This window comes from Procambarus clarkii, chromosome 54 (genome assembly GCF_040958095.1).
Source record: "Procambarus clarkii isolate CNS0578487 chromosome 54, FALCON_Pclarkii_2.0, whole genome shotgun sequence".
In the NCBI taxonomy this organism is placed as follows: Eukaryota; Metazoa; Arthropoda; class Malacostraca; order Decapoda; family Cambaridae; genus Procambarus; species Procambarus clarkii.
This window is the reverse complement of record NC_091203.1, coordinates 24,458,068-24,467,690: the sequence shown is the minus strand read 5'-3', so window position 1 is coordinate 24,467,690 and position 9,623 is coordinate 24,458,068. Positions and strand designations below refer to the sequence as shown.

General features: G+C 47.8%; 1 protein-coding gene across 3 annotated transcripts; it reads right to left on the bottom strand.

Moving 5' to 3' along the window:
• Window positions 1-1,775: 1,775 nt before the first annotated feature.
• LOC123771269 (uncharacterized) lies at window positions 1,776-9,000 on the bottom strand. 3 transcript variants are annotated; one of them, XM_069305201.1, is made up of 4 exons: window positions 8,872-9,000; window positions 8,417-8,612; window positions 8,045-8,130; window positions 1,776-5,969 (listed from the first exon to the last, which is right to left on the bottom strand). In XM_069305201.1, exon 4 carries the CDS (start codon window positions 5,035-5,037, stop codon window positions 3,040-3,042), a length of 1,998 nt encoding a protein of 665 aa, XP_069161302.1. In that variant the 5' UTR covers window positions 5,038-5,969; window positions 8,045-8,130; window positions 8,417-8,612; window positions 8,872-9,000; the 3' UTR covers window positions 1,776-3,039. The 3 variants fall into 3 exon arrangements, with proteins under 3 accessions (XP_069161302.1, XP_069161301.1, XP_069161300.1); XM_069305200.1 differs by having other exon boundaries at window positions 8,726-8,996; XM_069305199.1 differs by having other exon boundaries at window positions 8,417-8,995.
• Between the last annotated feature and the right edge of the window lie 623 nt (window positions 9,001-9,623).

Here is a 9,623-nt window from a genome sequence, read left to right as displayed (position 1 = left end):
TAAAGTTCCGCTGTAAAGATGCTAGTCTCCGGAGGCAAGCGGCACATATAAGTGCGATCAGGAAAAACAACAGAGTAGCCAACACCGTCCGCTGACTTAGACCCATCGGTGAAGACAGAAACGGAGCGGGAGTGAGAAGAAAAGTGCTCGAGGAAAAGGCGTTTTAGAACCGTAGGAGGGGTAAAAGCTTTAGTGATACGGGTCAAGGAAGTACAAAACCGCGGAAGAGGGACCCTCCACGGGGGCAAAGAAGGAACAACACGAGGAGAAACATCAGAAATACGAACGGAAAGAGAATCCTGCAGGCGAGATAACCGGACAGAAAGAGGGAGGTGAAGAGGAACAGGAACCGCAGGAGGGGTAAAAGTTAAAGCACGACAGAGGCGAGAGGAAGGATGTTGCAAGGACCGCGCAAGATAGCGAAGACAGTAGCGATCACGGCGGTCCTGGAGAGACAGGAAGCCAGTGTCAACATACAAGCTAAGGACGGGAGTCGAACGAAAGGCACCAGAACTGAGGCGCAACCCAGTATGGTGCAAAGCATCAAGACGGGGAAGAGTAGAAGGAGAAGCAGACGAGTAAGCAGGGCAACCATAATCGAGCTTAGACAGGACGAGAGAAGAATGTAAAGCAAGGAGAGTGCGCCTATCTGCCCCCCAAGAAGTATGGGACAAGACCCGAAGGAGGGTAAGGGCCTTAGAGCACTCAACACGGAGGTAAGAGATATGGGGAGACCAAGACAAACGAGTGTCAAGGAATAACCCCAAAAGCTTCGCGGAATCTTTGTATTCAAGGGGATGACCATAAAGTGACAAAGAGGGACGAGAACAACCCGTTTCCGCGTAAATGTCATGGCACAAGTCTTAGAAGTAGAGAACTTGAAGCCATGATCAGTGGCCCAAGACGACACGGCATCAATTGCAAGTTGAAGCCGGCGTTGAAGGAGAGGCGAATCATCACCCTGACAACAAAGGGTAAGATCATCGACATAGAGAGCGGAGAAGACACCAGAAGGAAGAGAGGAAAGAAGACCATTGAGGGCAACCAGAAAAAGAGTAGTGCTCAGAACACTACCCTGGGGCACACCTTCGTATTGCTGAAAAGAGGGAGAGAGAGGGGTACCAAGGCGCACCCGAAAGGAACGACGAGAGAGGAAGCTGCGGAGAAAGAGAGGGAGATGACCACGAAGGCCAAAAGAATGAAGTTGAGATAGGATATGATAACGCCAAGTGGTGTCGTAAGCCTTTTCCAGGTCAAAAAGGACGGCAACAACGGAGGTCTTCGCAGCAAAAGCAGTACGAATATAGACCTCCAAGTTCACCAGGACATCTGTCGTGCTGCGGCACTTGCGGAAACCAAATTGAGAAGGGGAGAGGAGGTGATGGTGTTCCATGAACCACATCAGACGAACGTTAACCATACGTTCAAAAAGTTTGCAGACACAACTTGTGAGAGCAATAGGGCGAAAGTCCTTAGGGGAAGTACCCAGAGACCCCGGTTTGCGAACAAGGAGGACAACGGCATCGAGCCAGTCCTCAGGGACTGACGACGACTCCCAGATCCGATTATACAGACTCAGTAAATACCGAGACGTGCTCGGAGGGAGATGGCGAAGCATCTCATAATGAATACCATCGGAGCCCGCCGCCGTAGAACCGCAGAGGGCTAGAGCAGAACGAAGTTCAGAGAGAGAGAAGGGATCATTATAGGGAAGCTGAAGATGAGTGCAGAAATCTAAAGGACGAGACTCAAGGACAGGTTTACGAAGAAGGAAAGATTGGGGAAGATGAAGACCAGAGCTAACAGAAGAAAAGTGGGAACCCAGTTCGGAAGCGACCTGCAACGGGTCCGCCACAAGAGTACCATGGAGGTGAAGGACCGGTGAAACATCGGGAACGAACTTACCCGCTATCTTGCGGATACGCTTCCAGATCTGGGCCAGAGGGGTTTCGGACGTAATTGTTGAGACATAAGATGCCCAACATTCACGTTTAGCCGTACGGATGGCCCTACGGGCCACCGCACTCGCTTTCCGAAAGAAAAGAAAAGAATCGGTCGTCTGCCTACGGCGGTGCCTCTTCCAGGCTGCACGCTTACAGCGGACAGCCCGAGCACAGTCCGCATTCCACCAGGGAACGCACTTCCGTGGACCCCGAGAGGAAGAGCGAGGAATAGAGCGGAGGGCAGCGTTGAAGACAGTGTCATGAAAAAGGAGGAGAGCGCGAGAGAGAGGCAGAAGGGAGAGGTCAGAGAGAGCAGCACTGAGGGTAAATAGGGTCCAGTCTGCCTTAGCAAACTGCCACCTAGGGAAAGAGAGGGAAGGGCGAAAACAGAAAAAGGAAACAAGGATGGGGAAATGATCACTTCCATGGAGGTCATCAAGAACCTGCCACGTGAAATCTAAGTAAAGAGAAGAAGAGCAGAGAGAAAGATCAAGACAAGAAAGGGTGCGAGTCCGAGAGTCCAAATGAGTGGGCTCACCAGAATTCAGAAGAGACAGGGAAGAAGATAGGAGAAACGGCTCAAGGAGGCGACCCCGGGTATTCGTCAGAACGTCACCCCAAAGAGAATGACGACAATTGAAGTCACCCAGCAGGAGCACAGGCTCCGGCAAGGAGTCTAGGAGGTGTTTCAAATCAGGAAGAGAGAGCGGGACACTCGGGGGGAGATAAATGGAACAAACTGTGTACCATTTCCCCACAAAGATACGAGCAGCAGAACAATGGAGAGGCGAAGGAAAAAGTAAAGGAACAAAGGGAACATCTGCACGAATCAAGAGAGCAGAAGAATTAGAAGCCCCAGCAATGGCTGGGGGGGGGGAGAGAAAGGAATAGCCACGAAAACGACCAGGACGAGCACCAAGCATTGGCTCCTGGAGACAGACACAAAGGGGCGAAAACCGCGAAATCAGAAGTTGGAGTTCGAGGAAATTGGCGTAATAACCTCGAACGTTCCATTGAAGAATGGACAACGACGGGAAGAGAAAGGACAAAAACAGAGAACAAGGAAGAAACAAAGGCGAAAGAGCAACAGAGCACGTTAAAGAATATCAGGGTCGGGATCAGGGTCAGCAAAGTCAGGGTTAGGGGGCATGGGTAAACTGAGCAAAGACGGAGGGAAGGAAACGGGAGAACAGATCAGAGGTGGGCGGGCGGGGTCCGGAGGAGGAGGAGGAAGAGGAGGAGACAACGGAGAGGAGCAGTCAAGGACAGCAGTAGGAAGAGGGGGAGTAGGAAGAGGGGGAGTAGAAAGAGGGGGAGTAGAAAGAGGGGAGCGCACCCCAGCAAGAGCAGCAACCGAAAGGGAAGCAGGAGCCAAAGAAACCTCCATAGCAGGAACAGGGGGCGCAACCACTGAAACGGGAGGGGAAGGAGCAACAGAGCCAGAAGTAGGAGCTAAGGAAGAAAGCGAAGCCTTCTTACCCGCCGGGGAAGAGGAAGGAGAGGAGCCAGGCTTACGCTTCTGACTTAAAGAGACAGGTGTCCCAGCAACTACGTACCGGGCAACGGATTCCAGTGTCTCAACAGGAGAAGCCGAACGAGAGCACACACGACGGCCGTTAGGAGAGCGATGGACATCCGCCTGCACCGACAGGCGGCGGGGAGAGCCGATAGATGGAGGAAGAGGATGGGAAGGAGGATCGGAGGGGGACGAGGAAGAAGACACAGGAGACATGACAGACCGGGTTGAAAGAAGGGGAACCCCAGACAGAGGACCAGGAGGGGGACCCCTCGGGAAAGAACTCAAAGGAACAGAGGAGGGGGCAGTGGGCGTATCAGGGTCCAAGGCCCGGAAACGGTTGAGAGTCTGAGGAAGGGGGGAAGGACGAGGAGAGGAAGAGCGCAACACGCGAGCATAAGAGATGTTAGTATAAGGCGGGAGCCGGCGAACCTGGCGCCTCGCCTCAGGAAAAGACAAACGCTCCCGGTGCTTCAGGTTAAGGACGGCCGCCTCAAGCTTGTAATGGACACAGGCACGGGAGAACGTAGGATGGGCCTCACCGCAGTTGAGGCAGCGAGCTTGGGGAGAAGTGCACTCCGACTTAGAGTGACCTTCACTCCCACACAAAGGACAGAGAGAGACAGTCCCAGAGCAGCGGAGGGCACCATGCCCAAACCTCCAGCACTTATTACAAAGTCGAGGAGAAGGAATATACTCCTGGACAGAGCACCTAGCACCAGCAAGAATGACAGAGGATGGAAGGGTCCTACCATCAAAGGTGATCTTCACAACGCGAAGGGGTTGACGGCGACGACCACGAGGGGGACGAGTAAACGAGTCAACCTGAAGGACAGAATGGCCTTGGGCATCAAGGATATGCCGAATATCATCGTGGCAATCCTGCAGATTCCGAACACCGGTTGCAACATGGGGTGGGAGGAGAATAGTGCCAACACTGGAATTCATCTGAACGTTCTTGGAGACCCGAACAGGGATCTCGCCAAGGCAAGATAAGGCAGCCAAGCGGGAAGCCGCATCCTGAGGAGCAGCAACGACACGTGTACCGAGACGAGTGGGGTTGAAAGTAACACACGCATCCACGGAATCTACAAGATGCCGATGGAGGGAGAAATCGTCAGGAGGCGCAGAATCAAGAGGGAGGAGATCAAAGTATTTGGCCCATGAAGCAGGACCAAACAAGGCCTGATACGCATCAGCACGGGAAGGAATCGAGCGAGTGCGGTTGGGGCGCGAACGGCGTTGAGAACCCCTAGAGAGAGAGGGGTCAAAAGGCGCAGTAGTCACAACGAAAGACTTAGCCACACCAGGGGACGAAGTGGTCACCACCGGGGGCTGGAGGCTCGACCCAACCTCAGAGGAGGGAGGGGAGCTGGGGGAAGAAGTCAGGACGGTCAAAGGAGGAGCAAGGTCGGGGCCCAACGCAGCGGGAGCTACAGAGCCTGGTCTTCCAATACAGGCCGACTCGGGGGCTTGGTCGCCCACCCCACGAGCCTGAGAGGGTACAACGGAAACATTCAACGACATAGAGACGAAAAGTGACAAATTCATCCACGAATGTGCCCCCATACCCACCATGGAGCCACAATTAGAGGCAGGACACCCAACAGGAAGCTATCGCTGATCATGCCGGGGCCCCCTAGGGGTGCGTCGTGAGTATACGCCCCACAAACGCCACCTTAAGAACCGTCAGTCCGTCGAGATCGGGTTCAGCGACGAAAGGGGGATTGACAATAAAAGGTTCCCCTCGCTCGAGACGTCGGGTACTACAGTTCTACGGGTGCAAGAGTATGCCTCCTCAAGCACCCGGGCGTCAAAATAGAAGAAGTCCAAAGAAATAATCCAAAACAAGCAAAAGGTCGGCAGGAAACGACAAGCAGATAGGAGAAGAGGGGGGAGAAAAACGAAACATAAGGAAAAGGAAAAGCGATCCGGCACAATTGGAGAAGACAGCAGCAGGAGTGCAAGGCCAGAAAAGGACAGAGGACTGCCCAACGGAGCATCACACTCCGGCAGCCGTCCACCAAGCCCCCTCACGACGCCAACGGGCCGGAAGGGGAGGGGGAGATGGAAATGAAATGGTTGTGTGAAGAAGTGTTCAAGGAAAACGCATTTCTGAACTGTAGCAGGGGTAAAACCTTTAGTAATGTGGATCAGGGATTTAATAAATTTAGCAAGGGAGACCCTCCACAGGAGGGCAAAGATGGAATACTAGGAGAAATATTGGTAATACTAACCGAAAGAATTTTGCAGGCGAGAAAACTGACAAGAAAGACGGAGATGGGTCAAGGGGAACATGAGGTACAGGAGGGGTAAAAGTCAAAGCACGACATACGCAACAGTGAGGGGTATTATAAGGTGCTCAAACACAGACTCGACTCAAGGTCACGGCCTCTTCCATTACTCGCCACCGTCGAGTTGCTCCTCGTCTCCACCCTATGCGCATTTCTCAAACAAGATACTTCATCGTTCTGTTCCGCCAAGCCACAACCTCTCCACACGCTACCCTCCTGGAAATCCATAATATGCATCAACTTATCATCGACAACATTTCCTATTCTGTCCTACAACCATCTACGAACACTCCATTAACAATTCCTTATATTACACATTTCCGCAATGAAGAACATTTCAGTATATTTCAACTTCTAACAATTTGGATATTAATTTCATATAAAGGGTGTTAAAAGTTTGTCAACCTGTATGATGACAACTACAATACATAAAACACATTTTCAACCTCGGACGAGTCCTACTTTTATATACAATTCATTCAAACAGCAACCATGACAATCCCCACCAACCTCAAAACTAACCGTTTCGTATACATACAATTGCAGTGCTAAACGCAATTTTTTCCCTCCTCGGGGTTTAGTCATCCCGCAAATTTAACCCCCTCAGCCTCTCATTTCCTGTTACACTTCTGCCTAGCCAACATTAACTGCTAAACAACTACCTACTAATACCTATATGACCACACATTCCCGCTTACTTCTCCAGGGACATCTCTTCCTAGTACACAATTCTCAATTAACACTACAATATCAACTCAACACAAATATACTTACTGCTACACACGACAACCAACACCCCCCCCCCCCCTGGACCAATACCTGAAGTTAACAACGCACTTACATTTCAAGGACGAATAATCAGGACATGTTCCTTTCACTTCTGCCTATACTACAACACGCGCTAGCCATGATTACATTTTTCTAGTTACACAATTATTACACCACAACGTGTAATGTCGCCACCCACATGCACATTCTTCAAAAATTACTGCCACGACCCTCATCTCGAGTGCAAATTAATCCACCGCAACATTTACATTCCCTCCATGTATCAACCAATCATTCTTAAACCTTCATTTTATGACTTCATCCTATGAAGGAGGTCACGCTTATTTCATGCAGTACCATTAACATTATAAACTATATGCCTTACTCAAATTAAATATTCTAATGGTTATTGTTACTAGCAGCTGTACGTCAAAAAACCTACAGCTAAATATGTTTACGTCACTAAGACGACAGCAAGGCAACGGATTTTCAAACGTTGACCCTCTCATGTCTAATTAAAGTGGTCTGGTTACCAGAGTACATAAACTCCCCATTAAACGCTTCGTGAGGGGGGGGGGGGGTTTACTACACCACTATCAACTTTTAAAGACACGACGCGCGAACCGTCAGCCAAAACCCTATCGAGAGTTATTCATTAGTCCTAATTTTCCAGAAGCAACACCATCCTGCAGCAAAACTCCATTTTTCTTTATAAAGCAACACTTACACCACTGACTTACACGTTAAGGTGCTTCAGTTTTTAATGAAAACACTCGCTAGGAGCGCCCCAATATGCCTGTAGTAGTCGTCAAACTCCAACTTAACACCTAAATGTCCACCTCATACCATCCCCCTCAAACTTCCTTATTCAACAACCAAAATACTTATCTATTGCATCACCCCCAATCTACTGCCTTCATACCTTATTTTACATTTTTCACATAACCTAATTGCCAGTAAATCACGTCAACCACCACCTATCGTCATCACGTACATTTACTTTCCTACACCTCGAGTGGGTCACACTTCAATATACACGACTGCGTTAGGCCCGGAACACTTCCCTTAGTGGCCACGTTCTTATTAACTACTTGAACCCTACCTTACATTGCCTGTAAAAGGGTTGCTTTAACACCTTTCTTAATATGCTTACTCATCCGGCCTATACAGTTTCCCATTAACAACAAACTAACATGTTATTACTTCCTACTTTGTTATTGCACCAACTTCTCAATGGGACACTGATTAAAAATTTACATGTTAACTAATTAACGTTTACACTTGCGAAATGATTATATCTATACTTCAACTCACTTTTATTCCCACTTTAATAACTGTTCCACAACGTGAACACTAATTCCTCCAAAACTACCTTTCTCACATTCAACTTCCATTTAAGTGATAATAACTACTCTCGCCCGCCTCAACGTCACACAACATTAACACAATCACCTTTAGACAAGTAACGTGGCCCAACCTCCAACCTATCCCCACGATTCTTCTACAAGATTAGTCACACTTACTGCCAAGTCTTCACGAATAGGGCAGTTGAAGCGTCTCCGTGTTCTTCCAGACAGCCCAGGGGTCCTGCCAATCTGTCCGCTATTACCTGCAACAAGGCAACGTCATGTTAGCAATATCAATCATGCCTATACCATACCTTTAATTGCAACATGTACTTACTTTCACCAAACTAATTTTATGCTCCCAATTTCTAATGCAAATTAAAAGCCCAGATCCCACATAGATACTCAGAGTTTTGCAGCCGTTACTTGTGGCCTCGACACTCTTGAGTACCTAATACTATTAACCACTTCAGTCTCACTCTACTACGCTATCCTATTACAATATTACCAGGCCTCTAAACTTACAATAGATATTCAATAACTACTTGCCTTAAACTCATACCGCCATCATAGATGCTAACTCACGCAGCACATCTTGCCAAACCGGGACTTCTGCTCGCCACTGACTTTATTCATTGGTCCCATCACAACCTTAGTCTTTCCTCCACCTTCCTAAATCACCAGTCGGCTCATTTCACGCCATGCCTCGTCTTCCAACCATTACCTCATTCACTTCACAATAACGCTGAAAAAAATACATTACAATTCACTACACATTTATAAATATCTTTTAGTACTGATTACAGATCACCACTCAAATATCTGCCTATATATATAATCCCCAAAGAGGGTATTTACGGCAGCTGTAAAATATAGATTTTTGACCCTATGTATTGGCGTTTTGCAGGTGTACAATATGAGTAAGCTAGGGGGTCTGTCAGCCCTAGCGACCCCAAAGGGTAACGGGGTACCCGCTCAGAGTAACATCACGCCCTAACACTAACTTCTACACCACAACTATGCCAATACTGGGGTCAAAATAACGTTCCGTCGAGCCTCACCCACCAAGTCGACTCAACAGCCAATCACGTTTCGATTTTTCAATTGACGTCACTTCTCGCAACCTCTACTCTCATTGGTCGGCTCAACCTAATTGGATACTCTAGTGATTCATAACAATTATTTTGTGAAACTTAAATATATACACCCAAATGTATACCCAATATATGACAAACATACACATAACAAATGTATGAAATACAATGTTTAACTTTACACTCACAAATGATGACTTTGGAGTACTTATGATTACATCAGTATTATTAAATAATAAAAATAGTTATTCAAGCTGTAATTACAGTACAACACAGTACAGTATAGTATAGTACAGTACACTTCCGTACGCTACGATACATTACACTACTATACATTACAGTACTCTAGAATAAAGTTCCGTTCGGTACAATACAGTACAGTACTATACATTACAATAAAATACAGTACCGTACCATACACAACGGCTAAGGGCACAGTACTCTACAGTACAATAGATAACAATACAGTACCGTATAGTACAGTACACTACAGTATAGTACCGTACAATACTCTAAAGTACAGTACAGGATACAGTACAGTATTGTACACTACCGTACACTACAATCAAGGGTACAGTACAGTACAATACACTACAGTACATTAATGTACGGTACACTAAAATAAAATATAATACACTACAGTAAAGTAATCTACACTACAG

Coding starts and splice junctions, on each gene's coding strand:
- LOC123771269 (XM_069305201.1), bottom strand. CDS start 5,037: ATGGTGGGTATGGGGGCACATTCGTGGATGAATTTGTCACTTTTCGTC.